Here is a 25,348-nt window from a genome sequence, read left to right as displayed (position 1 = left end):
TTCTATGCCCAATACAGTGTTAAACTCTGTGGATGTGGGCATGAATAGGAAATGATTCCTTCCCTCTAGAACGTGCTTGGCCACACAAGGAGAGAATACATGCAGACTGCATATTGAGTAGGGGCACCGCAGGAGCAAAGCCAGCAACCAGAGCCAAACATAAAAGGAAGAAGTGAGTCCAATGGGATGGGCAGAAAAGAAGCTGAAGGGAAAGCATAACTTGAGATGGGACCCAAAGGAAGGGCAGACCTAGATAAAGAGGAAAGACTATGTTCGGTGTTAGTAAACTTCAGAACTTGTAGATACACTGAATGTATTTTTGAATGTGTCAAATACTATGTTAAAATAGAGATAGGGTCAAGCAAGTGATGGGAGCAAAGACACAGATGAGGCATGATCTAGTGGTCAAAGGACATTGAGTAGTTTGGCTATGTTGGGGAAGCAGAGGGTTTTACTAAGTATTCTGTAGGAATGAAGATGCTCAGAGATGCATAGGGCATGGTGAAGGGATGGGTTAGGAAATCTGGGATTCTGTGGACACCAGAGGACTTGGAGGGTAACCAGGATTAAGCTCTAAAAATTTGAGGTCAGGGCGAAGAATTTAGAATGGTAGTAAATGGGGTAAATTGTCACCCACTGCTTAAAGAGAAGTAACCAGTCAGTAAATGCAGATCGAATTTGGTTGCAAAATAAAACCCATACAGGACCAACCCCCCAAAACCCTTTGCAATTGCAGCTGATATTGGTGATAGTTATAACTTGCTGGCTGCCGTTGAACTCTCCCATAGCTCCTTCATCAGGTTTTTTATCCCTGGGTTGTTGTCACTTTTGGCCTTGTCAATATGAATATGACTTTAAAGGAAGAGGCTATAAATGCCTATTTGTTTTGCCTATGATATTATACAAAGTATATACAATATGTTAGGTATTTTTTCCCAGTATGGAGCTTTGAGTGAGTTACCAACTGATATTTTTCATCTTGAGAACTTGACCCACTTTGCTATTGTAGGATGATTACTTGGTCATTGCCAAGCTTCCCCGTAATCATCAGTGAGATTGTGAAGATGGACTGAGCAATTCTCAGCTCTGAGGGGTTTTTTTTCCCCAAACAAAATAGGTAACCTGTGTCTCAAAGTTAATACACACATAGACTGCTTCCCACGCAGGGCGGTCACAGAGCGAGAACAAATGCCTTTGGCACAAGGTAGTAGAATATCACACAGGTTTTGTTTGTGGGTGTGTGTTTTTGAAATAAAGTGTATTCTAAAAATTGACAGTCTTACAGTCTTTTCTTTCTTCTTTCTTTCTTTCTTTCTTTCTTTCTTTCTTTCTTTCTTTCTTCCTTTCTTTCTTTTCCTTTCTTCCTTTTTTTTTTTCAAAAGGACCTTCTCAAGAAATGCTACTCTGCCAAGGCATCTTACCTCTTCCAGCAGGATAAATTCTATGATGTCAGCTATGACACAGGAGACAAGTCTATCCAATGCAGCAGGAGACCAGATGCATTCAAGTTCTGGATGACTTGGAAGGCCCTGGGAACATTAGGCCTTGAGGAAAGAGTTAATCGTGCACTTGCTTTATCTAGGTACTTGCCCGTGTGTGTGTGTGTGCGCGCGCTCACGCATGTCTGTAAAAAAGACTCTATGGAAATGACATTTGTGAGATCTACACATGGTCTTTCTTCTGTGCATGTCTTCTTTCATATAATGGCCATTTTTCAGTACCTACTGTGTGTTAGGAATTGTGAACAAAACCGTCCTACCCCTGCCCTCTGGGGTCCCAGCCTAGTAACAGATACCTTTATGTGACAAACCTGACCAAATAAAGGTGAACCTACTTTTCGGTAAGGAGAGGTATGTGGTGCTCCAAGAGCATTCAGGTGGCTTCCCTAGTGTTCTTGAGGGGCTTTGGCAGAGGCTTCCTGGAGGAAGTGACATTTAACTAAGACCTGGTGAAGAAAGGGAAGGAGAACGGTGTGAGCAGAGGGAGGACCAAGCCCAAATCATGGTGACTTGAAAGACCTGAACAGCAGGTATGTGAGAACGTGGGGCTGGAGTAGAGGCAAGAAGGTAATCTGGAAGTGCTGTGGTTACCTGTCTCGTCACAACATCAGAGAGAAAGCTTTTGAAGACACTTCCAAAGGCATTAGACAAGCTCTCGAGAGACAGGTGGTGGACATTTGCCACTCAAGACTCTACTGCTAAGCTTGGATCAGTGGGTGCAAATGGGCAGGCCACAGCCAAATTTAGTTTTAAATGTGATTGGTTGAGCCCCAACTGCATAGACTTAATCTTCTTGGTGTTAAAAAAAAAAACTCAAACATTTAAAGACTTAAGATATTTAGAAATAGGGAGATTTGTCAAAAATCTGGATTTTTGGCTTCTCTCGAAAGATCTGAATGCTCTCAGTCCCACATGGTGACAAACCACTGAACATGTTGATGCCTGTCTAGAGACCCACATTCCCCCTACTTCCTTCTGTGTTTTTGCAGACAACCTGGACTCCAAACCTAGGTCTACCATTTACAAGCTAGGTGACCTGGGCAGGTTTCTTAACCTCTCTGTGCCTCGGTTCACCCCACTAAAATGGAGATAACAGTCATATGTAGTTCAAATAGTTGTTGTGATGATTAAATGAATTGACATATGTTAAACCCTTAGAACGTGCCTGGCATAAGCTACAGGCTATATGAGTTTTGGTTATTTATACCTGCTTGACCACTATAGGCACTGGAGTTTGTGATCTCTGGTTTGGATTATCTCTCCTTCATACTTCTTGCTCACATTTCACATGCAAAATCCAGAAGTCTCACTTAGAGATTTAAAACAGTTCCCTCTTTCTTTTTTTTTTTTTTTTTAATTTTTAGCATTTATTTATTTTTGAGAAACACAGAGACAGAGCATGAGACAGGGAGGGGCAGAAAGAGAGGGAGACACAGAATCCGAAGCAGGCTCCAGGCTCCGAGCTGTCAGCACAGACCCCTATGCGAGGCTTGAACCCCTGAAGGGTGAGATCATGACCTGAGCCAAAGTCGGATGCTTAATTGACTGAGGCCCCCAGGCATCAAACAGTTTCCTCTTTCTATACTGGGATTGTATGGGTCCTCTGTGCAATAATTGTCTGAAAAATCAGTGTCTTAAAACAGCCATTATTTTTTCAAGTTTATTTTTATTTATTTTGAGAGAGAGATAAAGAACAACAGGGGGAGGGACAGAGAGAGAGGGAGACAGAATCCCATGCGGGCTCCACCCTATCAGCACAGAGCCCCATGCAGGGCTTGAACACAAACCATGAAGTCATGGCCTGAGCCAAAATCAAGACTCGGAGGCATAACCGACTGATCCAGATGCCCCCAAAGAGCAATTATTTATTCTCATACATCTGCAGGTTGGCTGGAGTGGCTTTATCTCATACTATGGTGGCTGTGGGGGTTGGTGGAGGGTCTCAGTCTACTCCCTACATGCTTTGCAGCCTCCTTGGATTAACAGGTGAATCAGAGTGTGTTCAGAGTGTCATCTGATGGAGATGACCGAAGGCCAAGAAGGCCCCATTATGCAAGCTGACTTCAAAGTTCCATTTATATCCTCTCTACTGGCATTCCAATGGCCAAAGTAAATCACATGGCCAAACTCAATGTTGCGAGTCAGGGAATACAATCTGCCTTTTAGCAGGAAGAACTGCAAAGTTACATGGTGTTGACCTTGAAAATAAAACAGCCAGTTTTTTACCAGAAAAATAGCCTATTTGGGAATGACCGAGGAATTGCAATTCAGGACATGCAAACCATGGCAAAACATCGGCAAGTTTGGAGAACAAAGGGGAGAAGTTTGCGTATATAGAGGAAAGGGGGAAGTTGAGAGGGGTTGCTTTGGACATGAGTCCATTGGAGGAGACAGGAAGTGATGGTTTCTCATTGGCTGAGTAGTATGGCTTCTCATTGGCTGGGGCTGTTGCTAGACAAGGAGAAAATCTTCCTCCTATTTGCTGTGGTAGTAAAATAGGCTTCTTCCTGTTGGAAAACGCAAGGTAGCCTTTTCCTGTTGAAGTCTTCAATTGATGTCTAGTTTGTAGGCCATGAGAGCCCCATCTGCAGGGCTTCCTGGCTCCATTTCAAATGAGATTTCCTTTATACTCTTTCATAATGGCTTGGTTATAAGGACAGATAAAGTGATGGCTTTGGCACTTTCAGAAGATTGTTAGAAGTCAGCAAATCTAGTGATTACGGTTTAAGAAGTAGTTTGAAAATCTATAAATATTGTATCATTTAGGACTCTGGTGGTGGTAAGCAACAGAAACCATACTTCAAGATATTATAAAGAAAGAAAGGTCATTTATTATCTCATGTACCTTATGAGCTAGTGTAATGATGACTTCTGGAATGACTTTATCTAGGAGCTTACACAATATCACCTTAATCATTCTCCATCTTTCAGATTTGCTCTCTTTTATGTTGGTTTATTCCTATGTTGGAAGGTGGCTGCCAGGAGTGTAAGATCTGTGTCCTCCCCAGTTCAAGTTCAAGGTCAAAAGGAGAGTGTGCTCCTCTCTTAACAATCCCAAAGGAAGTTTTCTCTATATCTGAATGAGGCAAACGTCCATCCCTAATCCGTTGCTGTCGCCAGGGAAATGTGATACTCTCACTGGTCATGCCCTCCCTTGGCACTGGAGAGACGTCAATTCCTTCTATAAAATATGTGCTGAAACTAGGTGAAGAATATGCCTTTATTAGAAGTAGGGTTAGGGGCACCTGGGTGGCTCAGTCGATTAAGTGTCTGACTCTTGATTTCAGCTCAGGTCATGATCTCATGGCCATGCGTTTGAGCCCTACATCAGGCTCTGCACTGGCAGTGTGGAGCCTGCTTGGGATTCTCTCTTTCCCTCTCTCTGTGCCCTCCTCTGCTCATGCTCTCTCTCTCTCAAAATAAGTAAACATTAAAAAAAAAGTAGGGTTAATGTACCTCTATCAGAATTAGTGAGATAACTACCCAATGGTGAAAAAAAATGAAAACGTTTACCATAAATATTCATAGTTTCTGTTCACTTAAAAGTTCAGAAAGCTCTATTTCCTTTCTTGTTTTTGTATTTTCTCAACTAAATTGTGGTAGAATCTCTGCATTATTCCATCTGAGCTGCTAAGGAATTCATTGACAGGTGTCTTGAAAGAAGGCTAGATATAAATATTTGATGATCATATTTGTTATAAAGTTAACATTCAGCTCAGGGTGGAATTTAATTTATAGTCTAAGGATACTTTCTAATTTTTGCAGAGAAATATCACAGGAGGATAAATGTTAACACTTCAATTCAATTCAACAAACACTTATTGTTTGTAAATGTTTGTCAAGTTGAATTGAATTGAATTAACATTTCAGTGAGCATCACTGCAGATGCTGTGACCTGTATCTAAATATTTGAGAAATAATCCCTCCTCTATCATGCTGCTATTCATCATAGTTTTTTTTTTCTTTTTTTGCCTTAACATTCCACATTCTTCATAAATCCAACCCTCTATTCCCGGGGTGGGCAAAAGTCATCCTGTTCTACCCCCAATGCTGAGCAAACACTGAGTCCTTCTATTTTTAATGAATTTTTCACTGAGTTCTTTTAGACGTGTCACTTGTAGTGAATAGGAAATTATGGAGAGTTTCTTTAGGATGAAGAATTATATTAAGTTGGCAATGTAAGTCTTTATTTCTATGATTTTATTTGTTTTCAGATTGGCTAATTGGTTTGTGGTTCTGCTCTTGAGGAAAGAAGGGACTTTATCTCCGTTCTGGGGTCCGTTCTGTTTGAGCCCACATACAGCGGTATACCGGTAACCCGGCTCTCAGCAGGAGCAAACACAAGCCCAAGTCTAAAATGCCGGCAGTTCCCGTGGTGTAAATATTCCCATGGTGTCAAATTGCGAGCTGTCAACAATTCGTGAATATTTAACAATTGGCTCTTAACAGCCAGTCCATCCTAGCCCTAGAACACCATCGATTAAGTAAGCCAGTATAAGCAGTTCAAAGCACCGACTCTTGAGAGTTAAAACATCATTTATGGTCAAGCTCACTGACCCTAGGCCACTTGCTTTAGAGTTTACCTAATAAAAACCATTCTTACCCGTGTCCAGAAGGCCATAGCCTGGCATAATTTCTATAATTTCAGAACAATATTGTTTTGTTTCCAAGAAGTACAATTTCCTTCAGCAGATAAGAATTAGCAAAGTAAAGCTGCAGATGAGGATTGTGTTACTATTTGGTGTGCATACCTATTATCAGTAGCCCGTTGTAGCCAAGATACCCATTTCCCTAGATCCTTGGTCAGGTCTCTCACACACTGGCAAGGCTAGGCAACTCTTTCCCCCTGACATGTTGTAGGAAGGGCTACTTCAACTCCATAGAAGCAATATTTCCACGTTCCTGAATCTAAATGGAGCTTAGTTTTGAAATTTGTATATTGACCTCAAGATTTAAGGACCGGAGTTTGATGGAACAATGGATTGCCATTACCCTGATGAGATAGCTTGCTTTCGCTTCCCTTGGGGAAAGCAAGAGCAAACATTTTCCAGAGGACGATGATTCTTACTTAATGAGTTGTCAGAATGTGGGAAAAAGGGAAAAATTAGCGCCTGGAAGATTTCTAAGGCCTTTCCTAATTTCCATTTGACCCTTGTCATTCCAGTTGACAAGAGAACTCTTATCTCAAGAAATACTAATGACTAAAAACCTGCTTTCTCCTTGGATTGTTTGAAAAGCAGTGACATTGGGAACCTACAGTAATGTGCGATTATTAGGCCTCACTGAGACCCAGAGGGCTGAGGTTTAAAATCACCACCTCAGGCACAAGGCAGGTGACTGTGCATCCCTGATATTTGCCTAGAAGAGCTGAAAATGTTTCACAATACCCAGGGCTACCCGTTGCTGAGGGCACCTTCCAGGCCTTTGTTAAGGCCCTCAGTTTAAATGGATATTCAGTAAGAGGTAATTTTTAAAGCGAGTCTAGAAAAGTCATGTGCGTAAATCTTTTCAACAACAACAAACAGCCCAAGAATTCCCATTCGGCTCCTTTGTTAGATCTCCAGTGTATCATTTATCTATTCCCTTGACACACAATCTCTGTAATCTCTCAAATGGCATTCATTTCACTGACTTGCATGAATACTGAGGGATTTATTGTTTTCAGTATGGAAAAGGTGAGCAGTTACACAATGGCACCTCTGTTCTGGTGTATTTCTCTAGGTGATGAGAGGGTGACAGTCTACAAGGCTATAGAAGGGCCAGTGTTTTCATCTTTTTCTTTATATTGGTAATTTTTTTAAAAATCACAATTGCAGTAGAACGTAGCATGTATGTAGGTGTCTGTGATGAATCACACAAGCCATGCAATATGTTCTAATATATGCAGAGCATATAGAGAGCAGATGGGGAACCTCTCGGGAGTTCTGGGAAACTCGGTGCATCGGAAAAAAAAAATTTCAAATGAGGAGGTGAGACTGGGAGAGAAAGTTGGTCCAGAGTGTTCCAGGGAGACTGAGTAGCTGAGAAAGAGACTGGAAAGGCTGTTTCTGGAAAGAATGTCCTGCAAAAGGACAAGTTCAATGCAAAAATATCAGACAGACTTATTGAACAAATCAGAGAATTGAGGGCCTTCAAATGTCGGAAGCATTTTTGTAAGCATATTTGTAAGGGAAGTGTTTGGGAACAAGAACATCATTAATGGATGCTTCAGAATCAAGCCAGAATATTAATACAGTGAGTTTTTTTTTACCCAGTAGGATTGGTGAAAATTCTTGCTGGTGTGTGTGTGTGTGTGTGTGTGTTTTTCCCGTCCCTTCTCTCTCTTTTTTTTTTTTTTTTGTTAAGATTAGTAGGAAGCACAGTGATGAGTTTTTATAAGCTATTGTTGTTTTTTGAATCCATTTACCCAGATTCCTTTTGGTGGAAGGGGTTTATGGTTCCTGCATTATGTCCCCAAACTCAATGTACAGCTTTTTTCTGGTTTGCATCAGATAAGACTAGGTTTGTGTTTTTTTTTTTTGAAATGTATTTTATCTTTAGTCTGTTTCCATGTATTGAAAAGAGAAATTGTGAGGAACAAATCATCCCTATGAATGTAGGCAGAAGTGACTCAAACCTTATTTGGATTCCCTCCCAAAAACCCATTTAATTTAAGTATTTATTTAAGAAGAGGATAGAGTACCCTATAGATGAGGCACTTCTAAACTAGCATTTCTGAAACTGTACTCGGTGGAATAATAGACTTCCAGAAGATTTTAATAAATGTTCTTCCAAAAAACGTTTTCATGGTCAAATATGTTTGGGAAATGCTAACTCCTCTCTTGGAGATTCAGTGTTCATTAGCGCATTAAAGACTCTGAGGGGACCTGTAATATAGAAACATTTTTTAGCTTGACTTTTAACATTTTTAACATGCAGACACTGTTCATTGTTCACCCAACAGCCAGTCTCCCTTTTTCTTTCTTGCTAACAGAACCTTGATTTTATTTAGGTAGCAATAGTCTTGCTGGGAACATCGGTCTAACCCAATCTCCACTTCCTGTAGTTAGTTTCGGGGTAAATATAGGACTCCGCCTCAGTCAAGAAGATATAGGAAGAATTCTTTGAAGGCTCCTGGGGGAAATAGTGTTAGCTAAATAGACAGAAATGAAGAGAAAATGCTTTTGCTCCAGTCTCCTCTCTTCCCTCTTGGACACCATTGTACAAGGATGTGACGTGTGGAGTGTGGCACACGTCTTGTGTACATGAGACAATCAGCACTCTGAGCGTGGCGGGCTGAATGATAGAAACGATACAAAACGCCTGTTTTTGTTTTTGTTTTTTTTAATATATGAAATTTATTGTCAAATTGGTTGCCGTACAACACCCAGTGCTCATCCCAAAAGGTGCCCTCCTCAATACCCATCACCCACCCTCCCCTCCCTCCCACCCCCCATCAACCCTCAGTTTGTTCTCAGTTTTTAACAGTCTCTTATGCTTTGGCTCTCTCCCACTCTAACCTCTTTTTTTTTTCCTTCCCCTCCCCCATGGGTTTCTGTTAAGTTTCTCAGGATCCACATAAGAGTGAAACCATATGGTATCTGTCTTTCTCTGTATGGCTTATTTCACTCAGCATCACACTCTCCAGTTCCATCCACGTTGCTACAAAAGGCCATATTTCATTTTTTCTCATTGCCACGTAGTATTCCATTGTGTATATAAACCACAATTTCTTTATCCATTCCTCAGTTGATGGACATTTAGGCTCTTTCCATCATTTGGCTATTGTTGAGAGTGCTGCTATAAACATTGGGGTACAAGTGCCCCCTATGCATCAGTACTCCTGTATCCCTTGGATAAATTCCTAGCAGTGCTATTGCTGGGTCATAGGGTAGGTCTATTTTTAATTTTCTGAGGAACCTCCACACTGCTTTCCAGAGAGGCTGCACCAATTTGCATTCCCACCAACAGTGCAAGAGGGTTCCCATTTCTCCACATCCTCTCCAGCATCTATAGTCTCCTGAGTTGTTCATTTTGGCCACTCTGACTGGCGTGAGGTGATATCTGAGTGTGGTTTTGATTTGTATTTCCCTGATAAGGAGCGATGTTGAACATCTTTTCATGTGCCTGTTGGCCATCCGGATGTCTTCTTTAGAGAAGTGTCTATTCATGTTTTCTGCCCATTTCTTCACTGGGTTATTTGTTTTTCGGGTGTGGAGTTTGGTGAGCTCTTTATAGATTTTGGATACTAGCCCTCTGTCCGATATGTCATTTGCAAATATCTTTTCCCATTCCATTGGTTGCCTTTTAGTTTTATTGGTTGTTTCCTTTGCTGTGCAGAAGCTTTTTATCTTCATAAGTTCCCAGTAATTCACTTTTGCTTTTAATTCCCTTGCCTTTGGGGATGTGTCGAGTAAGAGATTGCTACGGCTGAGGTCAGAGAGGTCTTTTCCTGCTTTCTCCTCTAAGGTTTTGATGGTTTCCTGTCTCACATCAAAACGCCTGGTTTTTGATGCCAGTATTGAACCATCCAACCAGCCCGATAAATGTCTTTATGAATTAAGCCAAGTCCCCTTCTAATTGTAGACAAAAGTAATCTAACTGGCATGCCCAGCATTACTCACGTTTATTTGGCAATTGAACTCTTTTATGTGGGAGACGTATTTACCCGGTTTGGCATGGAGCATAGTTGGGGGACTCCAGCGTGAGCCTTTGTTGATGTTCATAATAGCAACTCTTCACCCGAATCACCTGCACTCTCCACTCAGTTAGAATGTTACCCTGGGCTTTCCGGGCTCTGAGAGCAGCTGCATTGGGGACGCTAACCCTGACACAAAGTCTGGGTCCCCACGGTTAGCAAAAAGCAGAGTTGTAACTGAAATGATCCCGGTCTGTTTTAGGATGCCTTTCTCTTGAGAGCAGCTGTAGCCTGTTTGACAGACATAGCTTAAATGGAGACTTTTGTGTAAGTTTCTTATAGTCATCATGTGTTAGGGAAGGATTTTGTCCCCCTAGTTCCACACCTCCATTATATAGAGGAGGACACTGAGGCAGGCTTGGGGAGGCTAAAGGATTTGCCAAAAGTCACAAAATTGATGATCTGCACAACTAGAATCTTGGAGAGTCCATCCCGGGATTTCTAGAGATGCAAAGTTTTTCCCTAGCTTTGAGGTGTCCAGAATTAGTGTGGGCTTCCTCAGGGTGAAGTGTGGCATTGCTTCAGAGTTCACATATTGCCTATAAACGTTTGTCTGAGGAGCTGCAAAAAGTATGGTTCAGAAGCTTTTCTTATGTAGATAGAGATTGCATGTGTCTGTCTATACGTTTTGTACTTTACATTTTTGTTAAGTTCCCTTTTAAGAATTTTACAAGTAACCACATCCAAGAAACTTTGCAAAGAAATATAAAAAGAGAGCTACTAATCTCTCTCTTCCCCATTGCATCCTGTTTGTTCCTTCCTCGGGTAAATACTAACAATATATGGTGTACCCTTTCTTTCTTTACTCTGTTAAAAACGCGCGCGTGTGTGTGTGTGTGTGTGCGTGCGTGTGTGCGCGCGCACACATGCATGTGGATAGGAATTACTTTTGCGTTCTTTTTACAATTTCTTAAAAAGCAAAATTGTGTTATCCGTATTTCTCAGTACCTTACTTTTATCTCTTGCTAATACATCATAAACATCCCTGTGGTTTAATTAAAGTAGATATAATCTATTCTTTTTAATGGCTGCATCATGTTCTATTGTATTGCTATAATACATTTTATTTGACCGTTTCCCAATTTCTGGATATTACTCTTGTTTCTGGTTATTTTGTATTAAATACACACACACACACGTACATGTAGATTTAGACAAAATTAACATGTGTATGATTTTAACTTTTTTACAACAGCCTTTGAGATTTGAAAAGTAAATTGTGTTATTTCAGTTTTTTTGAGATTTAGACCCAAGAAAAACATTTTTGTTGTCCTCAAGTATTAGTTGAATATGTGTAGTTTAGTTTAGCTACATGCTCATATTCCATACAATTGTACCGTATAATTCCCTATGATGCGTGGACCGTAAGTTTCAAAGCCAGTCCTCATTGCTGGGTGTCGTGTTCTTGTTTGTTTGTTTGCTTCTTTCTTTCCGCCTTTCTTTTGCTATTACATATAAAATCACAATAAATATTCTGGCAAGTACATTTTTGTCATTCCTTACACTTTACCCCCAAATTTGAAATACTGGGACAAGGGTTATAAACTTTTCCAGACTTATAATCAAATCACTAATTTTTAAGGCCAATTATTTCAAAATGTTCCCCTTTTTATTGACAGTAGCCAAGCCCAGGGGGAGAGGTGTCTGTGTGGATTTACTCAAAGACGTTTTTGTCTTTTCTCGGTCATACTCCATATCTCATGTATCTGTGCCCTTTGCTTATGGTCTGATAGTTCTCTTTTCCCTAACATTTGAGATGACTTCATGGACATTCTATCAGTGGCTGCAGCCCACTAACTTTTAACATGATACTAATGATCACCTCTCCTTTCCTCGGTTCTGGCCTTGGAAAAGGTAATGTTGAGTTTCCTTAATTTTAAATGAGCTTATAGGTGGGATTACGCACCAAAAGCCAGCTGGGTAATTTAAGTACCTATACTAAATCCCCATCTAGAATATAAATGTGTAACTCACGTGGTCAGAGATGTATCTCCGATATACTGTAGGTGGTTTTCATAGTGGGGTAAAAGTCTGATGCTGACATGTGAGATAGATATCACCTTATTAAAAAGATGTACTTTTTTGCTCGGGCCCCAGAGGCCTGCAGTAGGTTCAGGAATATGTGTTTAAATCCGTGTCTATTCCTATCCCTATGCCTTTCCTTATTTCTAAGCCTTGTCTCTGCATCAGAAATAGCAGTGTGTGTGTGTGTGTGTGTCAGTTGTGTTCATGGAGTTTTTAGATTCCAAATTATAAATATTATCGTGACTTTCATTTTTAGATACCTTGTAGAAGAAATCAAGAAAAGAGAAGGATTCAAGCTACTGCTGGAAGTAAGTGATTACGGAATTGTGCTCGTGATTTTGTCAGTCAACAGTGATGAAGGTGGTAATTTTCTAATCTGTTATATTTCACTGGTTTTTGTGTTGCAGACTTAGAAACAAGTCATTAGCTTAATTCATGGAGTCCATTATGTTAATTTACTCTATTAGTGAGTATTTTTCCTTTGTTAGATTCACAAAGAGCACACTTGCCTTTAAGTATTGAAAATTAAAGTGCTCAATAATAATTACCAAGGATAATACTGAATAAATATATAAATTGCATGATGATTGTACTGTGAATATTCAACTGTGCTGTAGTGGTGCCTGCATGTGAAAAATCAATTAAGTGAATGTACAATAATGCATTTAGTTTTGTCTTTTTATAAAATAAGGAAAGCATATTAGCTTTGGAGCAATGGGAAAATAAGTCATTTTGTGTTGGACTGCTTGCTATATATAAGAAGTAAAGTGGTTGCAAAAGTAGAGAATATTGTTTTTTTCCTAAAACATATGGTTAGAAAATATGAAGAGTGTTATTTAATTCTGATTTTTAAGAAATAGGAAGTATAAAATTCACTCAGATCTTCTAATAGCACGTATTATATAGCAATTTTAACCTAATGTAAAAATCCCCTAGAGATTACAGCCTAGGAACCTATATTATATGTAAGCAATCTGGCTGCCATTGGCATTCATTTATTCAGCAAGATTCCTTGAGCAATTACTATGTGCTAGGCACAGTTCTAGGCATGGGAGGATAAAACCGGGAAATCCCTCTCTCTGGGAGTATTTATACTCAAAATGGTAAATGACAGCCGATAAACAAGCAAATTAATACCTAACAAGCATCAGGTAGTGAGGCCTCTTAAGAAAACAATAAAGCAGGTTCATGAAAGATAATCCAGTATACAAATAAACAGTTACAGATGTAGCAAGTTCTGTAATAGAAACAGATGTTGGTGAGGATTGCTGAGAAAGGGAAACCATTTTACACTGTTGGTGGGAATGCAAACTGGTTCAGCCACTCTGAAAAACAGTATGGAGGTTCCTCAAAACATTAAAAATAGAACTATCTATGACCCAGCAATTGCACTACTAGGAATTTATCCAAAGGATACAAAAATACTGATTCAAAGGGGCACATGCTCCCCAGTGTTTATAGCAGTGTTACCAACAATAGCCAAATTATGGAAGAAGCCCAAGTGTTCATTGACTGATGAATGGATAAAGAAGATTTGGTATATATGTATACACATACACACACACACACACACACGCGTGTGTATGTGTTTGTATAATGGAATACTACCCAGTAATGAAAAAGAATGAAATCTTGCCATTTGCAACAATGTACAGAGAGTATTATGTTAAGGAAAATAAGTCAGAGAAAGATAGATATCGCATGATTTCACTCATGCGTGGAATTTGAGAAACTCAACAGATGAACACAGGGGAAGGGAAGGAAAAAAAAGAGAAAAACAGAGAGGGAGGCAAACCATAAGAGACTCATAACTACAGAGAACAAACTGAGGGCTGCTGGAGGGGAGGTGGGTGGAAGGATGGGTTCAGTGGATGATGGGCATTAAGGAGGGCACTTGTTGGGATGAGCACTGGGTGTCATATGTAAGAGATGAATCACTGGGTCCTACTCCTGAAGCCAAGACTATGCTGTATGTTAAGTAACTTGTTTTTTTTTTTTTTTAAGGAGGGTGGAATGCTGGAATGAGGATGTCGGTGGGGGGTGGCTTGTTTCGTTTGGGTCATGCAGGTAGGGCCCTCTGAGGTCATCTTCTACCTGAGACCTGATTGATGGTAAACAGCATGCCATGCAGCTAGCTGTCTGAGTGAAAATCATTCTAGGTAGAATCAATAAACAACTTCAAAGGCTTAATGCTACAAGGAGTTCGAAGTGTTTAAGGAACCAGAAGAAGGCACATTAAGAAAGAGGGGTGTAGGAGGTGATACAGTTGGAGAGGTGGGCAGAGACCAGATCAGGTAGAGTCAGGTAGGGCCTGGTAAGACCTCTGGCTTTTATTCCAAGTGTAATCGTCAGAGAAGTTTTAAGCAGACAGGAGTCTGAATTCATTTTAAAAGATGGTGCTGGATGCCTTGGGAAGAGAGGAATGGGGTGGGAGAGGGTGAAGGAAAGCCAAGGAAAGGATGAACGAGGCAAGTTGGGACGCTGTTGCAGTAGCAGAGGTGAGGTATGATGATGGCCCTCCCAATAAGCTGCAGAAACACTGCTCCAGTGACTCCTGACTGTGGCTTCCGCCACTATCCGCAAGAGTTCAAAGTTCCTGAAAAATGGGATATGAAAGAACTTGCAAAGACAGCAAGAGAATCCATATTTAAATGGCTTTCTGGGGATACTTGAAAGAAGCAAAAAGGCAAATTTGGAATGTGGGATATTCTACAGGGCAGCTGTCCTGGTTTCCTCAACAGGTTAGTGGGGTGAAGGAAAATACAGGAGAAGGTAGCGATGATCACCTCAGGTTCAAAGAGACAGAAGAGGCCTGATAACCACATGCAGCAGAGGGAGCTGTTGCCTAGTTTGAACACTTGTAAAAAGTAAAGTTTCAAACAGTTGGGAAGCTTCTAATATGAACTGGCTATTGGATAATACCAAAGAATTATCAATAATTTTGCTAGGTGTGATAATGGCATGATTACATGAGAAAACATCTATATTTTTGAGAGATGCGTATATAAGCACATAGGCGCAAAACAGCTATAGGATTGGTTGGGGGTTGAGTCTGAGTCACTTTTTTTTAAAAAATATTCTTGAGTTTAACTTGCCTTCTTTACTTCCTTGAGGTTGAGTTTTACTCTTTATTTTTACAATTTTGAACTGCCTTCTCTATTTCTCTGGTTGTGGGAGCTCTGGTGCCTATGGAAAGTCCTGTGCACCTTGGAACTGAAGTCTTTTGATAGAGCTAAAAGAAAAAGTGAAAAAAAAGACGGATTGTCTTAAACGTTATGTATATGTTCCTCCTAAAGGCTTAAAAGTTAAGGGAGGAAACTCTCACCATCATTTTAGGGAATTGCAAACATTCAACTTCTAATGCAAGTGAAGGTGGGTTTTAATCATTAGGCAGCCTTCTGCCCTGAATATCTTAGCTATGGGAGCCAGATGGCCCCAGAGCAGTGAAGGTGGCTTTCTAAAAGCACTCCAGCCTTCCCACTTACAAGGGGTTTTGTATGTGATATGCATTTGCCTCTTTTCTCTGTGTTCCATTTGGAGAAATAATGTAAAATTAGACCTTGAATCTCATATATATAAGTGTCAAGGCAGTTATCCTTTTTGTTAACAAATGCTTAGTTTGGATTGATTAGATATAACCCTACTGTAGACTTAAGAGAGATGTGATTGGAGTATAGTCTGTGAAACTGAAAGTCTATCACTTTAGGAAAAATGCAAGTCTCTCTCTCTCTCTCTCTCTCTCTCTCTCTCTCTCTCTCTTTCTCTCTCTCTCTATATATATAGTTTTACTTACACACATATATATTCACTTTTTAGCAGATAGCAGTGAGAATGTTAAGTGGAATATTGAAAACAGTAAATGAACACAACAAAACAGAATATCCAGTATTTGAATACCTTTTCCTGAAAAGAACAAAAATAATGCATATTTTCTTGAAGATGATTTAAAGGTATCATTTCAAATGAATTCTGCATTATTCATAGGCCCCTGAAAATAATCTTTCTGTTTTTCTGTGTTGGATCTGAGATCTAATAAATGTTTTCCTAGAGGTATAGTCATTCATATACTATCATTCACATATTTTGATCTCTTGGGAGCGTCTTAATTATTCAACTTTTTGTTTTTCTCTTCCTGAGTTCTACATTAGGAAGAGTTATTTTGGCTCCATAGACTTTCCAGGGTGTAAAGGATCTTCAAGGACATCCAGTCAACTTCCTGCTGGAGGCAGGACACCTCTCTTGATGGTAACCAGTAGCCATAACAGGATGTCAACCTCTTCCTGAACACTTCCTGTGTCAGATAATTCACAGCTCAGTTCTCTTCCCCAGAGCTCTAATTATTCATATTCTATTATTTATTGACCCCTGCTATTAATATGTATCAAGTACATGCAATTTATAGTTATCTTCTTATATTTTATTATTTAGATGACAGCACCCTTCTAATCGCAAAAATCTGATGCACATTGTTTAGTCTTCATCTCATTGGACTTAGGTAGCGTTTTACACCATTATCTACTCCCTCTCTCTTGAAATTCTCTTCCTTCTTGGTTTCTTTGAATTTCTCTCCCAGTTTTTCTCCATTACCTGTAACTTTTTCTTCTCAGTCTCTGTGTGGCAAAGGTCTCTTCATCTGGGTACCCCGTGAAATATTCTTTTCTGTTCTTCCATCTTAAGTTCTTCGTTGTGTCCACTTACTCTCCCTGAAATGTTTAATCCATTTCTAGAACTTTGTTGTCAACAGCTTCAATAATGTATCCATCCTTGACTTTCCTCCTAAACTCTAGTCATTTGTACATTAGGTATGTTGTGAAATTTTCAGTTAGACTCCCACAGGCACCTCAAATCCAACATTTCTAAACCTGTAGTGTAGCCATTTTCTTTACCAAAATACTACATTCTTCTTTCAGTCATTAGAACTATGATCAGTCCATCTCTACATGGGAGCCACACTGTGGTCTTTCTAAAATGAAATCTGCTCCTGAAATCAAAAGTCTCCCATGATTCCACATCTCTTCTAGAATCAAGCCAAAGCCCTCCAACATGGCAGATGAGGAAGCCCTTCATGAAATGACTCTCATTTCCATGCCCATTTTCACCTCTCTTCAGTACACCCTGTCCTCTGTTCATTCCAAGTTCTTGCCATCCCCCTGAATACACGGGCTTCTACATGTGCACTATTCCTGTTGCCAGAAATGTTTCTTGTATTACAAGAAATTTCGTCTTTTGTAAGGCTCATTCCATTGCAATTTAATTGCCTGTATCTAGCTCCATTACTCATCACTGAGTTCCTAGAGATAAGCATATAGTGTAGTCATTTTTCTCATCTTAATGTCTGGTTCAGTATCTAGAACATAGAAAATTCTGTTAATCGAATTAGACATTTCAGTTACCCTTCTTGGGGCAGGCTATAATTCTTTAACATTCCCCTTCAAATATTGTATGCAAAAATAGTGATGTGTCCCACCTAGTACAGATTTTAATGTGGCTACTCATCCACTTGATGAGGACATCTTGTTCAACCTATATAGCCCCAGATAATAGCCACTCTTCTAATAGAGTGCCTGGTGTATGGTCATATATAGTAGTAAATGTTGGACATAATCTCTGTGCTATCTAACCAATTCTGTGAAGTGGACCATATGATCTCCATTTCATAGATTAGGAAGCTGAGATTAGAGTTCAACCCCTGTCCAAACAAAGACCTGGTGAAGCTGAGATCCAAACCATATCCATGTGACTCTAAAACCAAGGCTGTTTGTGCTACTCAGTGCTGCCTTTGAAATTTTTCAGTAGTCTAATCAGATATTTAAAATAAAAAAGCTTGAAGTCACTTGAAATCCACCATGGCCCCTTTCTCCATTCTATACTTGCACGATTATTTCATTCTATCTGCTAGAGTCTGCATTTCTACTTATTAAAATGCCTAGTGCTAGCTTTGCTTTTTATTATTATTATTGTGATCTAATGACACTGTAAGCAAAGGAGATGAATTTCTTTTGACATGACTCAGTTCTAGAGGATGCAAGCTACTACATCTTGGTGACCCTCGACTTATTTCCCCAAGGGGTCTCATGTCATTTGCTCAATAATAAAGTGCCTGCTTCATTTCTTAGAATATATCTATTTTTTTCTCTTTGAAAATCAGGGTAGAATGTATCCATCTTTCCTTTAGTGACATTTCTGTACTTCTCCATGAATTTTTAAAGGTTGTGACAATGTTTTTCACTGCTACATGTGTTTTTGTACCCTTCGCTCTCATTTGTCTGGTCTAGACACTTGGATTCCCTTTTTATGTCTTCTCAATTTTATGGTGTTAGAGTACATAGACTAAAGTGTTCCTAAGACACTCGAGAGGTCAGGCTTTCCTATATATAGGCAATGAAGTGCCATGTGAATGGTTCTACTCTGAAAATACTCATTACTGCTTTGCAGCCTCTTCAAGAAAGTCACATATCAAATACAAGCTAGAAAGGCAAAGAGACAGGAAAAACTCAAATGTGTTCCTCATGAATATTCAAAAGGATATTTTTTCCAAATCTTAATAGTTTTGGAAATGATGACAGTAAAGGTATTCCACCAAATGGAGATCAAATATCTTCCAATCAAATGGACTGTCAAAAAAGCTTCACAAGTTTTCAAATGTCACAGCACTAAAAAACACCATTATAAAAGAGACTGGGCAAAAATCACAGGTATGTCACTTCTAAAATATTTAAACAGAGGGTTGCCTGGGTAGCTCAGTTGGTTAAGTGTCCGACTCTTGATTTCAGCTCGGGTCACGATCTCATCGTTAATGAGTTCGAGCCCCGCACTTCATCAGACTCTGCGCTGACAGTGCAGAGCCTGCTTGGGATTCTCCCTCTCTTTCTGTCCCTCCCCTGCTTGCTCTCTCTCTCTCTCTCTCTCTCTCAAAATAAATATATAAATTAAAAAAAAATTAAAAATACATTGAAACAGAAACTTACTAAAGGAAACAAATTTAAAAGGTGATTTAAAAGGTCTAAGTCCTAACGTATACAACATAGAGCAGATAGGGAGCAAGTAGAAACTACCACAAAATGATTTATAATGTCTCCGTGCAAATGAAAAGCAATAACTTAATGATGTATTAGTCAGGGTCCAATAAGAAGACAAAAACTGCACAGTAATTTGAAGTGGGAAAGTGCAGTCTAAAGAATTATTGTGCTTGCTTCAGCAGCCCATATACTGAAATGGGGACGAGACAGAGATGATGAGCATGGCCCCTGTGCAAGGATGACACACGAATTTGTGAGGCATTTCATATCAGAAGGAGAAGGAGGAGAATTATTATTATTATTATTATTATTAACAGGGGATTGCCTCATCAGGGAAAGAGAGAACCCTAAAAAATAAAGAAATAGCAGAGGTAGAAAACGTGCACCACTCTTAGAACCCAGGATACAGCACCCAAGCAAGAGGCCATCCCTCCCAGGGCTGAGATCCAGTGGTAGTTGGAGGAGGCACAGAGTGCTAGAGAAAGCCTCTGAGCAGCACCTTGAAGCTCACTCAGGCTTCACAGGGGTGCCTCACTGGCAGCACTCCCCTGTGAGACCACCTGAGGGGGTGTGTCAGAAAAAGCCATTTAGGGCCCCTACCAGTCTGCTGTGAAACCATCTGACGAGGTGGTGCCGGGGGCGAGTTGGCAGGGGGTCCACTTGTGGCTGGACACCCGCGCTGCTCAAAAACCCACACGTCCTGCAGGGGATCCATGAGGTTAGCACACCGGAACCGGAAGAGATACCTCTTCCTTCTCAGCGTCCCTCCAGCACCCTCTGCTGATAAAGTCTCAGATTGGACCAGATGGCAAGGAGAAATATTTATAGAGTCCACTTCCATTGTTATCGGGTGACAGACAAAGTGTGGATTTGAGCTGAGAAGCAGGAAATTATTTCTGGAAAAAAAATCATCATTAATGTAAAAGACGTGAATTCCTAGAACCTGATGACAGATGATAACTATATTTTCTTTTACTTTCTGATCAACTATAGTTACTTTATTTGAAAAGATGTATTCACATTCAAGGGAGTAAAGAATTTTGAAGGACACTTCTTTCCTAGAGATACCAAATCAGTTATATCAGAAACCCAAGTATAAATTGTATGAATTTGTACAGACTGTTGTAATCTCATGATAAATGTTTGCAGAAACTGAGTTGAATTAAATAGTACTCCATTTTGAACTACTCTATATTTTGAAGATTTGTGGCTTGTTTTTTTTTTTTTTTTTTTTTTTTTTTTGGTCAAATCCAATAAGCATGTTACAAATTTCAAAGGTGAAAGGGCTTAGCTTGTTGAGCTGGGGATGTTTCTGGGTGTTCGCTTTTGATTTAAAATCCACTAGAATACGAACTCTCTTTAACACTGGTCTTGATCTTAAGATATAAGATGATAGCGATTCCATCTTTCTGAAATACTTGCAAACTTCATCCTGATACTAGAGTGTAACTCTGATGGTTACTGAGAGCTGTTACAACATTGGCTATTGCCTACAAACCGTGTTTGTGCGGAAAAATGGAAATCATTTCAAATACTGTCACTGCTAAAAGTCTGCTGGGCAGGTAGTTATGTCTTATAGTCTTTCCTGAATATCTAATCTTCCCTGTGTATCTAATTTGTGAACCCCCAACATAACTTCCCACATCACCTGGTCACTGAATGCAAGTCTTGTGATTGCCATTGACATGTACTACGTTTTTGTCCTGTGAGGATGAAGTGTGAAATGGAGAAGGTCTCGTCTATGTGACAAGAGCTAGACTAAAGCCTGCTCTGGCCGGTTATCCCATTTTTAACCAAAGCCGATGACTGGAGATGATGATTTGGCTCTGGCCTCTCTAGTTCAGAGTTTCCCAAACATATACCATGCACGACTTACTTCCGAATCCCCTGAGATGCTTTGTAAAATACCAGTTCTCCAGCCTTTTCTATGCTGGACTAAATCAGACGCTGGGCATTCTGAGCACAGGGACTAAGAATCTCTGTTTTGAAAAAGGCCGACTCCTATCCTGACAGTACCTGGGACTGGCACGGATACTCGAGAGCCACGAGTCAAGACGATGCTCTTTTTCTCAAAGCGGTGTGGGCAAGGGTCACAGCAGGGCTGGTTAAGTGAGGTCCAGGTATGTCCTAGGTCATCAACTCATAGGTAACTGGGGATTTTGCATCTGTCAGGTTTAGCAGGTAATGGAAGACAGCTTTACCTTAAATAGCTCTGCCTTAAACAGAGAAGGAATTATTAGAAGGATATGGTGGTATAAGAAATAGGTTGAGGATCAGAGTTGAAGAGGGAGGGACCAGGGCATCTCTGGGCGCATGAGTGTCAGGTGCTAACTGATGATCAGAGCTTGGTTGGAGCAGCTTCAAACTTTATTATGTTTTTCCCCAGTCTTGTGCTCATCCCTTACCTGGAGGAAAGAGCACCCTCTTTTTCTTCTCAGTTGGGTGAAGAAAATCTCCCAACAGGCTGTTATCAGAAGTGAGGCAGAATGATTTGATATCAACATAATACACACATGACAACTCTTAGAAGAAGTAACTAAGCTTAATGACAGTATAAGATTAATTTTAAGTTAAAATAACTTTCACATTTTTTAAACCCCCAGCCTGAATATGCCAATATTTGCTTTTGGTACATTCCGCCGAGCCTTCGAGAGATGGAAGAAGGACCTGAGTTCTGGGAAAAACTTAATGTGGTAAGTAATACGTAAAATTGCATTTCTCCTTTTGATGAAATGATTCAATGCCCATTGCCTGTTGATCCTATAAATAATTCTGTGCTCGCAAGACCTCCTGAAGATGTAGAGAAGTAGCTCCTGGTATATTACAAGCTAATGACATACCAAACAGTATAAATGTTGTTTACGCTTAACAAATTAACATACTTGACCTACACACAAACTCAAAATAAGGTGCTGTTTGCAAGATCGTTCTAAGATTTATGAAAAGTTCTCACGGTGTATTTCTGAAAGTATGATCTGATAACAGAACACAAGGTAAAATCGTATGATGAATGGCTTCTTTCCTCCAACTCTGCCAGCACATGTCTGTTTTGGCATCACCTCTCTTGGAGATAATGTTAAAAGTCTAAATCCGGTACCCTTTGTGAGTGTGAAACCTTCTGTTCTTTCCACCAACAAAAGCATCTTATGCCCAAGGGGCTTGTGTGATAAAAAATGAAGAGATGCCAGCAGTGGGTTTCAACTGATCATAGAACAAGATGTGCTTGAAAGTGTCTCCACACAGCTGGTGAGGGCTGACAGTCCTGAGTGAGAAGAAGCCCCCGGGCTCTAGAGAGAGACTCCTTGTGTCTCGCCTGCCCCTCTCCTAGCATGGTCTTGCCGGTTAAATTCCTGCCTCCAAATTAGATTTTGAAGAACAGGCAAGTCCTGAGTCAACACTACTTGCTCCCCCTCCTGTGCTGCATGGACATCATGTATAGGGATGTGAACCAATGAGTTGCCCCGAGGCCATGACAGATAGAATAGAGTTCACAACGGGTTGCAGCCATCGAAGTTGGGTAATTTGGGTGATGGTCTACCCCTGGGACCTTCTGCCTCAAGCTCAGCTACCTCCATGACCCTGGTTAGTAAAACCGCCGACTTGCAAACCCCTCCCTACCTTCAGTGGGAAAATCGGTGTTACTATTAATAGCTTTCATAGCCAATAGCGCTTCTTCTTCCCAGTCAGGCAAGCAACAAACCTTTATGGAGCACTTGCTGTGCCGTGCACTGGAGATACAAATATCAAAAAGACTTGGTTCCTGCCTTTGAGAAGTTCGTAAGTGGGGAGACAAGTGAGTAAAGAGATGATCGCAAGGTAACTAGTGAGGACCCGGATGGAGATAAACCCTATTTGCACTGAGAGCAGAGAGAGAGGATATCTTCCTCAATGGGTGACGCTAGAGCTAAGTCTTGAACAATCAGTAGAAGCCAGTTAGGGGACGGTTGTAAAGAAGCAGGTTCCAGGAAGAATCACAGCATGATGATCCAGAGACTTAAGAAGAAAAAGTGTGATTCAAGGATGACAGAGGTGCAAAGGGGCAGTCTTGGGGTACTTGTCTTTCATGACAAGGAGCTTGGAACTTGTGGCTAATGAAGAAGAAGAGGGAGGGCCATGGCCTTTAAGCCATAACCACAGATAACCTCACCTACAGCATCTCCTCTTAGCTGCAAGTTATTCTCTGGTTTTTTTCATGGCTCATTAAACCCCCCTACACCATAGCATAATATGTACCCGATACATACATATTCTACCCCTTGTCAAACCTGAGATCAGGCAGTAGAGATGGGGAGAGAGGGGTGATGTTCTCTGTGCCTTTGCCTAGAAAAGCCCCGCCCTTACCCATTTCAGGCCGTTCACATAGTCCTTGGGCTTTGTCTTGCATTTTTGTCACACAAGGCAAATAGAAGAGTGCTAAAGAACGCGTTTCAGATGCTAAGTAACCCATACAAGGAAAAGAGAACTGGACAATGTGAGAATTTAATAGTGAGGTTTCTAGGGACGTTTTCTACTTTGATGGAATACAACTGACACTTTTTGGTGGTGTGGGGGAATAATTGCTCAGGGTTGAGAAAGATGTGGTTACTGTTTTCCTCACTTTTCCATTGTTAAGAAAAGCAACCAAGGACGTGATATTTGTGTTTTGCTGACTCATGACAGTTCAAGACATGGATCAGGAAAACTAAATAGCCCCATTATATTTGGGGATATTGTTGACTCACTCTTCCTTTATTTCAAGCAACAATCATATGACCTATTCTCAAAAACAGTTGAAATCAAGAATGGATATACATGCTAAAGTCAGATAATCAGCATGTAATATACTTTTAATCTTAACTGGAAATTGAATATTAATTGGGACATTCTTTTCTATACCTAGTATTCTGTAGCGCTGATTCTCTTATGGTTAATATCTATGATTCTCTATTCCTTCATTTTGCAGTGTTTTTTTTTTTTCTATTTAGTACCATGGTTTTCTTGCCCAGTCTAATAGCATACTATTTTAATTGGTAGGGTTGCTTCTGATTAGTAAATGTGACTAGTGCTGACACATAATCATTGGTTCACAGGTTCTTAGTTTCCTTTTATTGTCTCTCTTTGTGTGGGTGTGCATGGATTTGGCAAGGAAGGGACACACACACACACACACACACACACACACATATATATGCACTTGATCTTTGTAGTTTTCTGCTTACTGTAGTATGAGAATGCAAGTAGATGAGTTATAACCTGGAGTGTACTTGAAGCACACTTAAAATTTATTTGGGGGTTTATCTTGGATGCAGAATCACAAACAAATAAATAAGCCGAATCAGGCTTTGCCCCTCCAGTTCAGGCTATTGTCAGGTTGAGCTGTCAGATCACAGAATCAGTGGTGTGATAAGTCTTTCCTTTGGCAGCAGGAGTGGGAGAGGGATTACTTGGTGATGAATCGGGAGTTTCAGAGCATGTAAGCGTGTGTCTGTGTGTGTGCTTGCAAATGTGTGTGCGTGTGTGTGAGGCTACTTTTGAGGGCTCAGTCACTCTGTAGTCACTCTGACACCATATTCAATCACTGAGTTCTAGTCACTTCCTTTTTAAGATGCCTTCTGTAAAATGTTCTTCTTTCTGATGCTTGCAGGCATTGTGATATTGTAGGTGTGCGTTATTTCCCTGCCCAGATTGCGTTTGCCTCCTTTAGGGTCTCTTTGTCTCTTGCCATCTCTTTTCCCCATTTGTTTTCTTGGCTCTCTGCGGATCCATACCTCCAGCTCTGTGTCATCATGTTGCTCTCCTGCCGGAAGCCTCTAATGGCTTCCTGTGCTTTGCAGTAGCAATATTCACCCCTAGAGACCCAATGACCCCTGCTTATAATAAATATTGTCAATGTCCCCTTTGCTCTCCTAAAATGAGACCAGTACCGACACCTGACTTGGTAAAAGGTAACACGAGACCTTGCGTGTAACGTGAAGGAGAGCTAATCTTCATAATACAGATACGTATTTCGCTACAACATGCGTGACTAGTGCGTGACTGCACTAGAAGACAGGAGGAAGTGAGTGGTACAATTCTCACACATACTCTTAGAATCACAGTGATTGTAAGCCATATACAAATGCAGACTTTTGTACGTAGGTGACGTTGCT

At 40.4% G+C, this 25,348-nt stretch overlaps 1 protein-coding gene and 1 non-coding gene across 3 annotated transcripts in view; both read left to right on the top strand.

The window, feature by feature from the left end:
- Positions 1 to 25,348, top strand: part of GADL1 (glutamate decarboxylase like 1) — a 166,438-nt gene that overhangs the window by 91,549 nt on the left and 49,541 nt on the right. For both annotated transcript variants that reach the window (XM_027040854.2, XM_053221555.1), the window contains 3 exons: positions 1,383 to 1,582; positions 12,458 to 12,509; positions 21,824 to 21,913. In XM_027040854.2, coding sequence (XP_026896655.1) covers positions 1,383 to 1,582; positions 12,458 to 12,509; positions 21,824 to 21,913 — 342 coding nt within the window. The remainder of the gene's footprint in view (positions 1 to 1,382; positions 1,583 to 12,457; positions 12,510 to 21,823; positions 21,914 to 25,348) is intronic.
- Positions 19,387 to 19,493, top strand: LOC113594173 (U6 spliceosomal RNA). Its single transcript, XR_003414502.1, has one exon. It is a non-coding gene; the product is annotated as a U6 spliceosomal RNA (small nuclear RNA).

This window comes from Acinonyx jubatus, chromosome C2 (assembly GCF_027475565.1).
Source record: "Acinonyx jubatus isolate Ajub_Pintada_27869175 chromosome C2, VMU_Ajub_asm_v1.0, whole genome shotgun sequence".
Taxonomy (NCBI): Eukaryota; Metazoa; Chordata; class Mammalia; order Carnivora; family Felidae; genus Acinonyx; species Acinonyx jubatus.
The sequence above is the reverse complement of the archived record's forward strand: the minus strand, read 5'-3'. Positions and strand labels throughout refer to the sequence as shown.